General features: G+C 38.2%; 1 protein-coding gene across 1 annotated transcript in view; it reads left to right on the top strand.

The window, feature by feature from the left end:
* Positions 1 to 13,333, top strand: part of iqgap2 (IQ motif containing GTPase activating protein 2) — a 37,634-nt gene extending 24,301 nt beyond the window's left edge. The window contains exons 16-38 of the mRNA XM_079451197.1: positions 691 to 781; positions 859 to 1,026; positions 1,250 to 1,392; positions 1,478 to 1,648; positions 2,152 to 2,235; positions 2,343 to 2,414; positions 2,507 to 2,576; positions 2,704 to 2,912; positions 3,317 to 3,469; positions 4,268 to 4,431; positions 4,632 to 4,856; positions 4,982 to 5,122; positions 5,384 to 5,468; positions 6,115 to 6,347; positions 6,978 to 7,110; positions 8,038 to 8,140; positions 8,255 to 8,396; positions 9,815 to 9,902; positions 10,099 to 10,311; positions 10,804 to 10,964; positions 11,154 to 11,297; positions 12,340 to 12,448; positions 12,567 to 13,333. Coding sequence (XP_079307323.1) covers positions 691 to 781; positions 859 to 1,026; positions 1,250 to 1,392; positions 1,478 to 1,648; positions 2,152 to 2,235; positions 2,343 to 2,414; positions 2,507 to 2,576; positions 2,704 to 2,912; positions 3,317 to 3,469; positions 4,268 to 4,431; positions 4,632 to 4,856; positions 4,982 to 5,122; positions 5,384 to 5,468; positions 6,115 to 6,347; positions 6,978 to 7,110; positions 8,038 to 8,140; positions 8,255 to 8,396; positions 9,815 to 9,902; positions 10,099 to 10,311; positions 10,804 to 10,964; positions 11,154 to 11,297; positions 12,340 to 12,448; positions 12,567 to 12,680 — 3,216 coding nt within the window. The 3' untranslated portion in view covers positions 12,681 to 13,333. The remainder of the gene's footprint in view (positions 1 to 690; positions 782 to 858; positions 1,027 to 1,249; positions 1,393 to 1,477; positions 1,649 to 2,151; positions 2,236 to 2,342; positions 2,415 to 2,506; positions 2,577 to 2,703; positions 2,913 to 3,316; positions 3,470 to 4,267; positions 4,432 to 4,631; positions 4,857 to 4,981; positions 5,123 to 5,383; positions 5,469 to 6,114; positions 6,348 to 6,977; positions 7,111 to 8,037; positions 8,141 to 8,254; positions 8,397 to 9,814; positions 9,903 to 10,098; positions 10,312 to 10,803; positions 10,965 to 11,153; positions 11,298 to 12,339; positions 12,449 to 12,566) is intronic.
* The last annotated feature ends 2,666 nt before the right edge of the window (positions 13,334 to 15,999 follow it).

Here is a 15,999-nt window from a genome sequence, read left to right as displayed (position 1 = left end):
ATGTCACATGAACAAATCTAGAGAAACATGGATGAATATTCATTCATGGAGTAATTACTTACCAGGGAACATGTTTTTAATAAAAATCCTATATACCAAAAGCCCAATCCCATATACCAAATTCATTTTCAACTTGGACTTTTAGTTTCAAATTTAGACTTTTTAGTTTTGGTTTAACACTTCCAGTTTTAGACTTTTAGTTTATATTGTGACTGAAAAATCCCTCCATATGATAAAAGCGTCTGCCAAATGGAAACATTGAAAAGTTTTCGAAGGCTCGGTGGTGGTGACGTTGATATCTAGTGACTGTACTGTAGTCTGTTTATAGCATTATGCTAGCTATTTACTCCTGCCAATTGTATTTAGGCTTCAAAAATAGAAATGATTGTGTTTATTTGTTAATATTATCTTAATAGACATCATATCACTTATTTTGCAGTCTTCCAAAAGTCTATAGTAAAAATCCATTCAGTTCAGCACTGGCTTCCGGGTTGGCTCCCAAAAATACTACATCCCTGCACCACTTTATGCCTGCCATAGTTAAATGATAGAATAACATTATAGTCCTGTTTAGCAGTTGTATATGAACCGTTGCTTAAATGATGGGTCTGTAAGTAGCATATTATTTGCCTGCCTAATGGCTTGTGTGGAGTGTGTAATGATTCAGGATTGTGTGTTGTGTTGTAACAGAGTTCAGGAGATGAATCTGCAGTACTGTGGCTGGACCAGATCCAGGATGCTGTGAACACTGCTAACCAGAACCAGGAGGACGCAATCAAGTGTAAGATCAACACTTGCCAATAAAGATACACACATTTTTTTTGTTGTAATGCAAGTTATATTGTTATATTATTCCAGTGGCCGAGGCAATAGCAGACATTAACAGGGCAATATCTGAAGAAGATACTGAAGCCACACTGACTTCTCTGCAGTGCCCGGATGCTGGTCTCAGAGCAGTACTCTCTGAATGTGCTCAAATCTACCAGAACCAACTTTCACAGTTACAGACCGCTCGAATAGAACAAGGTAACTCATATCACACTGTGTAGTGTGGGTAACTTAAACAACACCATTTAAAACGCAAGTATTTAAATTGGCAGAAACATAAATCCTTTTTTCGGGACATAAATCTCATTTTTGTCTTTTTAATATTATGTTATAATAACTTATAATATTATGTGCAATATTATGTTGGGGATACAGCAGCTGAACTCTATAAAGTGCTACATTCCTGTTGTATTTTCTGTAGGGACCAGTGGCAGCTCATGGGTGAAACACAAGATCAAAGATAATTATGATTATTTCTACAACATTGAAAGCAAAGTAGGGACGTGGGGGGAGCCAGATCATTTTATCCATAACAGCTCACAGCTCACGAAAGAAGATATCCAGGTATGCAAACGCATGAAAATGTTTTTGAATATATTTGCACAGGAATTCTTTAAAGGAGAAAAATGTCTTATTCCTCTCTAACTAGAGCATTGTAAGTAGCGTAACAGCGGAGTATAACAGAGAGCAGCTCTGGCTGGCCAATGAGCCGCTAATCGTTCAACTGCAGGCTTTGATTCGTGGATACCTGGTGAGACGAGAACACAAAAACAGACTGGAGTACCTGCGAAACCAAGAGCCGAGTGTCATCAAACTGCAGGTGCTTACTACTTACACATTGTACTTACGGCACCGTATGTTGCTATTTCCTGTTTAAAGGGATAGTTCGCCCCAAAATGACAATGATATCATCATTTACTAACCCTCAGGTTGTTCCAAATCTGTATACATGTCTTTGTTCTGCTGAACACAAAGGAAGATATTTGGAAGAATGTCAGTAACCAAACAGATCTCGTCCCCCATTGACTCTCATAGTATTTATTTTTCCTACTATGGCAGTAAATGGGTGATGAGATCTGTTTGGGTGGACATTCTTCTAGATATCTTCCTTTGTGTTCAGCAGAACAAAGACATGTATACAGATTTGGAACAACCTGAGGATGAGTAAATTATGACAGAATGTTCATTTTTGGGTGAAATATCTCTTTAAGTCGAATCAAATTTTGGCACATGATAAAAAGAAAAAGATCAAAAGTACTAACTGTGTTTAACAACAATAAGAATCTAGGTGTTTTTGTCATTGTTTTTTGTTAATTGTTACAGGCATCCTGGAAAGGGCACAAACAGAGGAAGGCCTATCAAGACAGACTGAAGACGTTTCAAGACAGTGTGGACGCTGTGGTCAAGGTAAGAGTTCTATAACTGGTGGTCATGAATTAAATAACTTCATTATAGCAAAGTCATTTTGCTGGTTATGCTCTATAGTAAAAAACATTATTGCTTTTGCAATTTAGTTACAGTCATTTGTGAAAATGTGGAAAGCTAGACAAAAGCACACAAAAAGACTCCAGTACTTCAAAGACCATGTAAGTTATCATGCAGGATTCATGTAATTACGCATCTTTCATTTCCGTCATATTTATTCCAAAGCCATTTATTCCATTTGTTTTTATTTCAGGAAAAAGAAATAGTGACGATTCAGGCTTTCCTCAAGGCTAATAAAGCAAGAGTTGACTACAGAACTTTGAGTGAGTGGACTCATTTTATTCCAACACTTTTAAGATTATTTGTTATGTTACAATATTTTTTCATTATGTTTGACTTTAACACAAGTATTATTTTGTAAATAAAACACTGTGTTTGTTTCTCAAATAGCTGGTTCTCAGCATCCCCCTCTCTCTGTGGTCCGCAAATTTGTACACTTGCTGGAACAAAGTAGCCTTGACCTACAGGAGGAACAGGAAGTGACACGGCTCAGAGAGGAGGTGGTCACCAAGATTCGTGGCAATCAGCAAATGGAAAAAGATCTGAATTTGATGGATATTAAAATCGGCCTGTTAGTAAAGAACAGGATCACACTACAGGTTAGATCATTTATTTGCTATTATTATTGGGCAATATACTGTATGTAATTGCAATGGGTGCGTTTTGAGGCAATTGAAAGTGATAGTTCACCCGAAATGAAAATTCTATCATGAATTACTCTCTAGTTGTTCCAAACCAGTATAAACATATTTTATTGGTTGAACACAGAGAACAAATATTTGGACGAATGGTTGTAAGCAAACATTACAATGGTAGTCAAAAGTGCCCGAGAACTGTTTGCTGTCCTACATTCTTCAAAATATATACTTTTGTGTTCAACAGAACAAAATAAATGTCATTTGTACTGATATGGCAGTCAATGGGGTTTGGTTATAAGCAATCTTATATCTTATATCCTACCCATCTTATATTTCCATTCACAACTGTGTTGTTTTTTTTGCAGGACGTGGTGTCACACAGCAAAAAGATGAAGAGCAAAAAGAATAAGATGAGTAAAGAGGATTTGGTCATGGGGGAAAAGCAGGGCATCAAAGGCCTGAGCAAAGAAAAAAGGAAAAAACTGGAAGCCTATCAGCATCTCTTTTACCTTCTCCAAGTAAGACGAGAACCTTTTTTTCTGTTGGTTTTAAAGGCCGACACACCTCTTAGCACACTCAGAATTGCACAAAAAGGCATTTGTATGGGGTTTCACAGGGGGCAGGTTGAAGTTCGGGGCTCTAACAACCCGGGGGAAAAAGTCTGGCGGTGCCGGCTCTGATGCTCCGGTACCGTCTTCCTGATGGTAGGATCTGAAAGAGACTATGGGGAGGGGTTGATGTCCTTCATAATACTGTTGGCTTTGTTGGAGCATCGTGTGAGGAAAATGTCCAGAATCGAGGGTCGTGCAGTCTGCTGCACTACAGTTCCCATAACAGACAGTGTTGCAGCTGGTCGGCACGCTCTCGAAAGTTCCCCTGTAGTGTATATATTATCACTGAATACAAGCACAGCTGTGATGATTAGAAAATCATTGACTGATGTTCAGTAGAACACTACTGAATGCAAGTGTGTAAAACGGTTAAATAAAGAAAACGTTGATATCCAGTAACTTTTGTTACTTCTGGTAAATTGTATATTTCTCCGCCAAAGCATCAAGTTTCGTCAGGTTCAGTGTATAAGCTGGTATGAACCAAGTATAAGACGAGAGACCACAATTTCCCGACTCAAAGTGCTCAAGTAGTCACACACTTGCATCATATTATAGGACCAGCACAAACTGTTGTATCATTTTTTTTATATATTCTGAAATGCAGAATCATGTTACACCGCATTACATGTTGTTAGGATGAACAGTAATATATTACTGAAGCTACTGCATAAATTGTTTCTGTTCTGTAATTTCGTCATCATACAGACCAACCCATCATACCTGGCCAAGGTCATCTTCCAGATGCCCCAGAACAAATCCACCAAGTTCATGGACACTGTGATCTTCACTTTGTATAACTATGCCTCTAACCAGCGAGAAGAATACCTGCTGCTTAAGCTTTTTGAGTCCGCCCTACGGGAAGAGATCAAGTGAGATATAAAGAGACATATTATAATAGCTTGGGAATACATCAGTTTGGAATATGAATGCAGTAGCAAAACTATTGTGCTTAGTGAGGGACAAGTTCATAATTATTATCAAGTGTATAGGACAATATAGCACTATGACATTGTGTTACATGACAAAAAAATTAATAAAACCAAATGCTCTGCCGTCACCATCATGGCAGGTCTAAGGTGGATCATATCCAGGAAATAGTGACAGGGAACCCTACAGTCATTAAGATGGTTTTGAGCTTTTACCGCGGTGCTCGTGGACAGAACGCCCTCAGGCAGCTTCTAGGACCTGTGGTTAAAGAGATCATCGAGGACAAGAACCTGGGCATCAACACAAACCCCATAGACATCTACAAGGCTTGGGTTAATCAGCTGGAGACGGCTACAGGAGAGGCCAGGTTTATTCAACCACATATACATAGGCACTCATAACTGACACAGCTTATGCGACACAAAAAATATATACATTTTTTAATATTTTTTTAAATGATTATTAAAATGTTTTGCTATTGAACTTTCTTAGCAAGCTGCCATATGAGGTCACGCCAGAGCAGGCTCTGTCACACGAGGAAGTGAGGGACAAACTGGAATCCTCCAATCAGATGTTGCGCACAGTCACAGACAAAGTGCTGGGCTCTATCATGTCATCGCTGGACACCATTCCGTAAGCGCAGAAGTCAGCCTGTGTTCATTATGCTTTGTGGCGCCTTTGCGCACAAGAGGGCAGCACAGTGGTTTTAAAAACAATCACAGAACAAGATGAGACACCCTAAAACCAGACTGTCAAAACACTTTTTTCAAGAAAGGCAATAGCATAGAAGTTTGCCTTTCCTCATGTATTGCTGAACTCTCATTATTAAATATGGGCAATTGTGTTCTTTTTATTTCGCCTCATTTCACACCTGTTTTGTTTTTTTGCATGCAGTTATGGCATGAGATATATTGCTAAAGTTCTAAAAGACACACTTCATGAGAAATTCCCAGACGCCACAGAGGATGAATTATTAAAGGTTAGATGTTAAACATTTTAGTTGCACTCATGTATCAGTACAAATGTTTCGTTTTAAAACAGTTTGCAAAATTCTTTTCATACTTGATATGTTGCTGCGGGACTTGACATAAAACTAAAGAATGAAGATTGAAAAAGACCGCTTTTACACTGCATTTAAAGGGATAGTTCTCTCATGAATGACTCAACCTCAAGTGGTTCCAAACCTGTATACATTACTTTGTTCCGTTGAACACAAAGAAAAATATTTGGAGGAATGTTAGCTACTGGCATATCAGGGGCACCACTGACTACCATTTAATGGTTGTCAAATGTGCCCTTGAACGGTTTGCTTTCCTACATTCTTCAAAAAAATATATATTTTATGTTCAACAGAGCATTGCAAAATAATACAATCAGTTTTTCTACCATGGTAGTCAATGGTGCCCCAGAAATCTCAGTTGCTAACATTCTTCCAAATAGCTTTCTTTGTATTCAACCAAACAAAGACATTTATACAGATTGTATAATTATACAACTTTAGGATGAGTAATTCAAGACAGAATTTTCATTTATTGTTGGACTATCCCTTCAAGATTTACTTAATAGTTAACCATCTCTGTTTGTGCTGCTTTACATCAAATAAGTGTTGAATCTTTTTCTGACAGATTGTAGGGACACTGCTCTATTACCGTTACATGAACCCTGCCATTGTGGCTCCAGATGGCTTTGATATCATTGACATGACCGCTGGAGGGCAAGTGCACTCGGAGCAGAGGAGGAACCTGGCTTCAGTGGCTAAGATGCTACAGCATGCTGCCGCCAACAAGTTGTTTGAGGACGAGAGCGACCACCTCACCCCCATTAACAGTTACATCTCCCAGACCTACCAAAGGTTCAGGTGAGGTGAACAGAACTTTCTGCTGTTAGAAGTGTAAAAACATTTAGAAATTTTCCTAGAAGCCAAAACACATTAAACACCCATTGGCTGGTAGACTTCAGCAAGATCTGTTCCAATATGGCACCCTATCGCAGTTAACAGACTTTTCCCAAGCAGGATCAGGCTATGGGTAATTCATTGGCAGTGTCTAGAAATCTACCAGCTTTTAAAACAGTCATTTACTGACGAGTAGAATAATTGACTTACTAGTAGAAGAAAAGACAAGGTTACATGGGAACTTAGGGTCAGAACAGGCAGAGGGGATATGAAAATAGAGGTGAAAGGCGAGGAAGTGTAAAAGCAAAGCATCAGCAGTGAGGAGCTGGATGTTGCCGCTTCATAAACATTAGTGTGTGTGTGTATACAGTATGTGTGTGGGATGGGGGGTGGAAATGTGAACTGACCTTACAGCCCATTGCTAGCGAGTGAGGCTTACTGGAAACTCCCTGCTGTTTTCTTTTCCTCTCTATGCTCAGGAACTGTGTCGCTGACGCATATGCTGATAGGCCTGGTAGTTCACTGATGCAGGACTGCACACGTGCACTTGTCATACACAATAATCTAGAAATTCATCAATGTTTTTGCTTCCAGGGGCTTCTTCCAGGCAGCTTGTGATGTTCCAGCACCAGAGGAGAAGTTTAACGTGGATGAGTACTCTGACATGGTGACACTCTGCAAACCCATTATCTACATTTCCATTGAGGAGATCATCAACACACACTCTGTAAGACATGCAGAATAACTAAACAAGAACACAAGTGAAAAATGGCTGTTCTTTTTAAAGGCAAGAGTTTTGAGTTCAGCATTTAGTCAACCTCCTCTTTTTATATTACGTCAGTGGGCTGCTATGTAAGGACCATTATGTCATTTGGTTTCAGTTATTACTTTGGACACTTTATCTGGAATATGGAGTACAATTTTGTAAAGATTTAGTTTCATTCATCTGACGGAGTCATTCGGCAGAGGTGATCTGCTGTGAGGAGCATCTTAATTTGCTCCATATGTGGGAGTGACGCCATGACCCGTAAAAGACACAATTTGACGCTTTCACTTATTCTCCCCAACTCAGACAAGATCATGTGTTTCTTTTTAGGGAAAGACTGCAACATTTTTTTTTATAATTTTGCAACATATGTAAGCTGTGTAGCTGTAATAAACTTGATTGCATATGAAAGCTTTTAATTGGAAAATGAAAATTTTAGATTTTACAGATACATGAACTTTTAGCTCAGTGATGAAAATGAAATTACCCGGTACATCTAAAATAGAAATAACCAAACAGTAAATTTATTTTTTTTGATGCTTTAGATTTGATTAGTCATCTTGATCCCCCCTTCGAAGTTAGTTGAGGTCCCCTAGTGGGCCCCCTGGTTAAGAAATGCTGATCCAACATACAGTGCCAGTAAATAGCATGGCTGAAATGAAAGTACTTTTGAGGACAAAATATGAATTTTGTAGGCAACAAGATACAAACAAATTACACATTGATTTTATTTGAAATAATTATACATATATTTTATATACATATTTCAAAAGGTGGAAAGATATAAAGAAAGAGTATTCCAAACTTTTGACTGGTAGCGTGCATCAAGTGTATGTAGACACTGTGATTGGAATTCTAAATACTCAAATGGAGATTTTTTTCTTATAGCTGGTATTGGAACATAAAGAAGCTATTGCTCCAGATCATTCCGATCTTCTGCATGAACTCCTAAGGGATCTGGGGGAAGTTCCTGACATCGAGTCACTACTGGGTAAAATGAGAAGAAATGCAAAGCCAATTAAATGGGTTAACTACTGTAGGAACATTAATAACCAAAAGAACGATCTTTGCTAAGCGCAAACTGAATGCTTATACTTACACACAGGTGAAGGAGCTGTGGATCCAAATGACCCAAACAAAGAGAACTCAGAGAATCAGCTGAGCAAAACTGAAATCTCACTCACCCTCACCAACAAGTTTGAGCTGCTGGATGGAGATGACAGGGACATAAAGGGATTGATGATGAAGTAAGTGAGAAATCTGTGAACTATGCGAGATCTTCGCAAACATGCTAGAATACGAAGTGACAGAAAATACAGATGTTCCCCCCAGGCTTCAAATGTGTGACATCATCAGATAGGTATATTAAACTTGGTTTTATAAAGTCATTAATCTTCCATATTTAATCATCATCATATTTTCCACCTCCTACACTATGTATGTAACATTTTCTCACTTATAAATTTTTGTCCGCAATGAACATTTCTTCACTGTTTTTACTTCCTGTCTCCATATCTCTCCTACGTCATTGCAGGAAGGGGTTTGTTGGCCAGTGTTATCTTATCCACTGTTGAAAATAGCCTCATGTGACTAGTTTTGTGGAATTAGCGATGTTGAGGAAAGGCAAGAATTCTACTTCATACATGAAATTATATTAGAAAGAAACATTTGTACACTATTATTTGCTGGCCAGTATTGCCCAGCCGTTCATATGCTCGTCACTGGGGAGGAAGCAGGAAGCGTGACTGGTTCTATTCAATGGTTTAGGCCAAAGGTTCTGACGTAACAACTTATCATCTGTGGGTTTACGCTTCGCTCCATTTCCGTTCAGAGAAAAACATTTCTGTGAAGTCTTTGTGACCCAGACATGTGCTATCTTATGTTTACAGACAATGTTAACTGTCTCATAAGCTTTTTGAAATGCATCCTAAATAGCACTTTTTGTATACTTTCAAGTCAAGTCAGACTCGACGCAATAATTTATTTTTTACAAATTGCATTGTATCAAAGCAGCTGTACGAGACACAGAAAAGAAAAACATGTTAACCACACAGAACAAATAAAGATGTGACCTGGAAAGTAATATGAATAAGAGACGGTCAAGAAAATCAACAGACACATATAAAGTAGTCATAGACACATTTACGTTATATTATAGATGACAACTCTGTAATACTTGTAGTAATACTATTATAAAAGAGGAGCTAGAAATGACTTTAAATACATTATCAACACGTCAAAAGGCAATTTGCCAGAATATCATAAATTGCATAAATAGCATTGTTGGGAAAAATAGTTAAATGTCTATACAATTTTAGTCTAATAGATTAAAAGCAGTCTTCAAAAAGCTCCACATGGAAAGCCAGTATAAATAAGCTACGCTATAGAAAACAATTGATTTAAAAAAACGGGCAAGGAAAGTGAATATAAATTGATTCTAAAATAAGTTTATATCTTCTAGCTGGTTGTGGCTCAGTCTTCCTCAAGCATCTTGTCACGTTATGCGTTACCAACAAATTACACTCTTTATCCGCCATTGTAAGTTAGTCTAGTTAGAGTGCCTGTAAAACATCTCATTCTTTGATACGAGCTGCCAATGTTCAACAAAGAAATGATCACGTTGAGACACTCTGATAAGCAGAGCTTTTTGTTTGTCACTTTGCAGAACCAAGAAACTGATAGTGGATGTTGTGAGAATTCAACCAGGGGAGACACTAACTGATATCCTAGAAACTCCAGCATCTCCCGCACAGGTACCACGGTATCAGCTTAGAATGTATTGAATGATAAACCCTTTGGCATGAGACGCATTTCTGGTCTCGGTTTCTCATGTTACAGATAAAGTTCATTTTAGTTTTCAAACTACAAATTAAATATAAATACTACTGTAATATATAATTATCTGAACCCCCTAATTCTCAACCTGTTCTCGATTGTACTAAACTGTAGGAAGCAGAGCATGCTAAGCTTGTGGAACGACAAGTGGTGCAAGATGCTCAGACTCCAGAGGGGTTGAAAAGCAGCCAGGGCATGCTGGAGGACCGACAGCTGCCTCTGGAGCAGAAGAAGAGGAAGATCCTCAGGAACTTAAGAACGCTAGAACAGGCTGGTCTTGTCAGCTCAAAACACAAGTACCAGGAAGTCATCAACGACATCTCCAAGGTCAGGCCTTAATGACATTTTAAGGGATAATTCACCCAAAAATCATAAAGTATGTCATCAATTACTCACCCTCATTTGGTTAATATCTAAACTTCTATGAAACACAAAAGAAGATATTTTGAGAATTGTATTTTGTGTCCATACAATGGAAGTCAATGGGATCCCAATGATGTTTGGTTGCCAATGTGTTGTTAAATTTTCTTGTGTTTTATGCAAAAGAAAGAAAGTGACACACGTTAGGAATAATATGAGGCAGTTTTTTTTCCTTTTCAACCTATAACCCTTTAAAAGTAATGATTATCTATGTGAGAAATGTAGAGATTCCTGTAACATATCAATTAAGGCTATGCTCATGTTGAACTGTAATGCCATGACCCTGTCCTGCTCTATTGATAACTATAAGGACCTTCAGCCAGCTTTAGGCTGTTAGTGGTTTTCTGAGTTTTGATCTTAAAATGAAATATGCAACCCCCTTGGTTGTTTCCTTGATAGGACATTCGATACCAGAGGCGGTATAGGCAACGAAGGAAAGCAGAGTTAGTCAAACTGCAGCAGACTCTGACCGCGCTCAACTCCAAGGCTGCTTTCTTTCAGGAACAGATCAACTACTATGACACGTACATCAAAACCTGCCTGGATAACCTCAACAGAAAGTGAGTGGAGATTTATGGTAAACATTGGTCTGTTGGATTTTCACATCTGTACAAGCGTGCTTATAATAATGCTATTCAGTACACGATGACATGAGGTGAACTTACAGTGTGCTGGTGGGGAAGTTGGGAAGTGGTACTGTATTTACCTACAGGACACAGAACATTGCACTGATGGTTATGTTGTGACAGGAACTCACGTAGGTCCATTAAACTGGACAAAAAGGAGGAAGAGAAGGGCAGTAAGAAGTCCAAGGTCCAATCTCTGAAGTATACAGCTGCCAAACTGCACGAGAAAGGAGTTGTTCTGGAAATTGAAGGCCTTCAGACCAATCAGTATGATCCTCTTTTTTTCCACCACATCTTTTATATTGCTAAGAGTAACTAATGATGAACCGTATGTTATGTCATAATTGTCAAGCACCGAATGCATAAATCAACTCAAAGACCCGTGGCTAGGGTCTGAAGTCCATTATGGGTTAAAAGGGAAGTTTACCCATAAATCTACTTTGTGTGATTTTGTTACTCACCCACATGACGTTAAACATGTTTAGAAAACTTCAGGCGTCTTAGGGGCAGAAATAAAGAGATTTCCAGGCCTCCTCATAGACATCAGGTGTCAGTTTTTACCAGTTTTGGTCCAGAAAAGCACAAAAGACATTGTTAAATTGGTCCATCCACACATATGGGATCAGTTGAATTTATTTGAAGCGACGAGAATGCTTTGTTTGAAAAACTAACCAAAATACAGGCTTTAATCGATATATTCTCCTCTGTCTTGTCAGTGTATGGCGCATGTTCACGAAAGCCCTTCTTCTTGGAATACTGTGTGTAAACACGGAGTTGAGCTTCCGCGTTGTGAGTAAGAACGCAGGCGTGAAATGGGGTAAGCCCCATGCGGCCTTCGGCGCACAAATATAAGACGCACGCGTCAAAGTGCTCCCGTCCAAGAAGAAGACGAAGAAGTGCTCTCGTGAACGTGCACCAATTTTGTGTGCTCAGTGCAATTTTGATGTGTCTTTAGTGCTTTTCTGGACCTTGGCAAAAACTGACAACATGATGTCTATTAGGCGGCCTGGAAATCTCATTTGTCTGTGATGTAGACCAAAGGGGAATAAAGGGAGTTCCAAGTCAACTATTTTTAAAGAATGTCAAAAGTAGAATTTCAATTATTAAAAGGAATGTGTTGACCAATGTTATCTTGCAGTGACAAGTGATACAATTTAGTAAATTCAAGAATTTCAGGAATTTATCATGTTTTCAATATTTTTCTAAAACAGCATTATCAGTTTTTCTCAAACACGTTTACTCTTTGTGCTTTGAAATGTATGAAGCTCCACCTTTTCCAGGACTTCAGTCTGTGTTTTGGATGTTCTAGGTTAAAAAATGTCATGTTTGACATTTCGCCTTGTGAGGAAGTGGGTGACTTTGAGATAAAGGCCAAGTTTATGGGAGTTGAGATGGAAAAGGTTCAACTGCATTTCCAGGTCAGTTCTCATGTGCACAGAAGCTCACAACACATGGCACGGTTTCATTTCGTCTCATGAGCATGCGGTATGAATTTGTTATTCTAAGTCTTTGGGTTTTTGTGTTGTGTATTTTCAGGACCTGTTGCAGCTCCAATATGAGGGAGTAGCGGTCATGAAAATGTTCGACAAGGCCAAAGTTAACGTCAATCTACTGATCTTCCTTTTGAACAAAAAATTCTATGGGAAATGAAAATCCGTTTGAAGAGTTTAAATGCAGAGAGTAACTAGCTAAAGTCTCCTCATTTAGTGTTAGTTTACACAAATTAAAAAGAATGAAAGTGCCTTTTAAGCTGTCTTTGTCAAAGTAATTTCTCTGTGCATTCAGGGTGTTTTTGCAACTGTTTTTGAAGGTCTTTTGTATAAAAATGCAAAATTCTAAATTAAACTAGCCATGTCAAGCTGTACATAAATAGTTTGTGTGACATTTAAAATTCCTCTTAATGTATCAGTAATTTGATAAGTCGCAATTAAAACAAGCTCACCCACTTTTATTGATGAATGAGTGAAGATTGTGTATGGATTATATTTTTAAATACACGTATAATTGAAATATATTTTATAGCAAGTTCATGTGCTAAAAACGTCACCGTTTAAGATGTTATTAAAAATGGAAGAAAAAAGATGAAATAAATGAAATAATGCACTACTGCCACGAGGCTATTAAATAAGGTTAACTGGAGGAGGCTTAGAATGAACTGAACTAGTGCCTTTTATGTCTCAGTTGTGCATCTTTAAAGATATGTACGTATTAAATACATGTTTTTTTAATCAATCCAACATTGTCCTTAATTGATAATATGGATTCATGTTATTGATTTTAAAATAAATATGACTATAATATGAACTGTTTGTTTTCATTTACCAATACGAAGGACCTGAGCAAGTCACAAGGGTAACTGTACAGCAAAAGCCCAAGTGATTGTTTGCATGTTTTTATCCCAACAGTTATCTACAGAAGGTTGGTTACAACCTACACAAAGTGGCCTTGGTGTTTAGCCACGATGTGTTCTGTAGCTCGGCCAAGGTCACGCATTGCACATACTCCGAAACAAATGTAGGCCTATACTATTATGCAATGCAAGTCACTTTGGATAAAAGCGTCTGCCAAAGGCGTAAATGTGAATGTCATAACTTTATGGCAGCATGGTCTTGATTCTGAAATTTGATGATGTTGATCGATGGTCCATTCGAGATCGGGTGACTGAAGGCCATAGTATTTCTACACATATTATTCACACTCATTCAGTGCCCCCTTGTACCGTATGCATAGGAAAGACCATGCAGGGCCAGTTGCATTAAGACTAGCAAAGTCAGGTCTAATCGAGACCTCAATATGCGCCCTTGTCTGAACTTGTGTCCTCGAGGTTGCATAGGGAGGTGACTTGTTCACTCCAACTGACGATCCGTAATGGCGGAAGAGAGAAAGCACAACTTTAAGTTATACATTAGGAAATACTATTGTTATTATGTCACGAAATGTAGTTTTTGAGGGCAGAATATAGTTGTTTTGACATCAAATCTGTATAATATTGTATTACACACGTTTTGCTAATTACATTTAATATGTACATTCAAATTTTAAACGAAAATATATTTTGATGGAAGCATGAGGTGCCGTGCTGCGCTATCAAGTACGCTGCTGTTACATTTGTAAAATTACTGGACTTGCCTCCTTGAGCTTCGGGAGTTCATTCTTCAAAGTCGAACTTGCCGAGTCCGATCTTGGAAGGACGCAAGTCTTCAAAACTTGGTTTTGAGAAACGGCCCTAGTCTCAGCCTCAGGACGTCACGACCACGGACCGTTGGCTAAACGTCTGATTCATAAGGCACACTTTTTGTGGAAACACTTCAGCACGTTCAAAGTCTTCATCTGATTGGTTGAATTTCACCGGATTTCCGGTAGACTTGCGTTTCGCGTTTACCGGAAACAACAGTAAACTTAAACTTTTGTTGCTTTTAACTTTTGACACGTTCGTGAATGTGCACCGGTCTGTTACTCAGGGGCGGAGCTAGGGGGTGGCCATGGCCACCATGGAAATAATCACAGCCACCCCACTGGCCACCCCGATCGTAATTGCGATCTATTATAAATAATAATAATGGTTTCTTAGATTTTGATCAAAATTACCTCGATCGATCATGGCAAAACGATTACGTTCGGACTGCGAAACTATCGAATGAACCAAATGAAAAGAATTCTGGAGAGAAAAGTGCAAGCTGGTAACAGAAGCCCACTAGTGTTGTAGATTTGACTGTACTTATTGAGCCATTTAAAGAGGTATTTCATGAGCCCTTTAGATTGTGCAAAATTGCTGTTGTCATTCCTGTGAGTACACCTGGATGTGAACGCAGCTTCTCTACTCTACTCTACTATACTAAGTGAAGAGTTACCTGCGCTCAACCATGAATGATGAGAGACTGAGCAATCTAGGTGTCTTAAGTGTGGAGTCCAGGAGAGCCAACTCTCTGAACTTTGATGAATTTGTAAACTTATTTGCTTTAAAGCACAATAACCGTAGAATCAAACTATTGTAGGTTTTTTGTACTAGTGTAACTAGTGACATGTAATTTGGAAACAGCTTGTAAGTTTGCTGAATTTTCATAGTTTGAAATAAAATTCACTTCAGTAAATCATTTCTGGTTCTTTTTAAACTTTTTATTATCATTGGGAGATATTTATTCTGTTTTCAAAGTGAATTTCCTAAGTTTTATTTTATTAAATAACTTGAGGGTGAGTAAGATTATGATGCTCAGGATTTTGGTAAACTTTAATACAAAAAAATGCCATTGTAGACTAGCTATTGTACATTATACATCATTGTGATTTGGGCACATACAATACTTTAAAAAGTATTTTAAGGTTGGATAAGTGCCATGTATGTTTGCAAAATTATGTTTTTGTGCCACCCCAAAGTAACTACTGGCCCCTGCCTGGCCACCCCTATGAAGAATTCCTGGCTCCGCCACTGCTGTTACTGCGGGGACATATCCACGCCTCTAAACATGACAGGCTCAAAACGTGATTGGTTGCTTTACCTGACAGTCATACGCCTATTGGGCGGGCTTTGCCCAAAGAAAGATCTTACTTTTCAACTAGTGTCAATTAGATCAATCTACCGTTTTATGTAACTGACTTAAAGTAGTTATAACCAGTCTTGAAGAAAATATATTGATGACTGACTTGGAAGACTAGTCAAAGCAGTTTATGCAACCGGTCCCATGTGTTCCCATACCATGTCAGCAAAATGCTGAATCCAATGAATTGTATTTTATAATTGATTAAGGTATTAGAAAGTCTGTCATACATTCTAAAGAAACATTTATGTAATGTGATTTTCATATTATATAGTAGCCTTATTTTGAAAAAGCGGGAATTTCGATATTTTATTTAAAAAAGTGTTAAAGGAGTTATTTTTCTTTAAATCACGGCTTAAAAGTATGTCAAAAATACAAATAATACACAAAGACTTTTACCCCTTAGGGAGAAATGCTTCGGAAATAACAGGAGG

This window comes from Barbatula barbatula (genome assembly GCF_947034865.1).
Source record: "Barbatula barbatula genome assembly, chromosome: 2".
Taxonomy (NCBI): Eukaryota; Metazoa; Chordata; class Actinopteri; order Cypriniformes; family Nemacheilidae; genus Barbatula; species Barbatula barbatula.
This window is presented reverse-complemented; position numbering and strand designations above follow the sequence as displayed.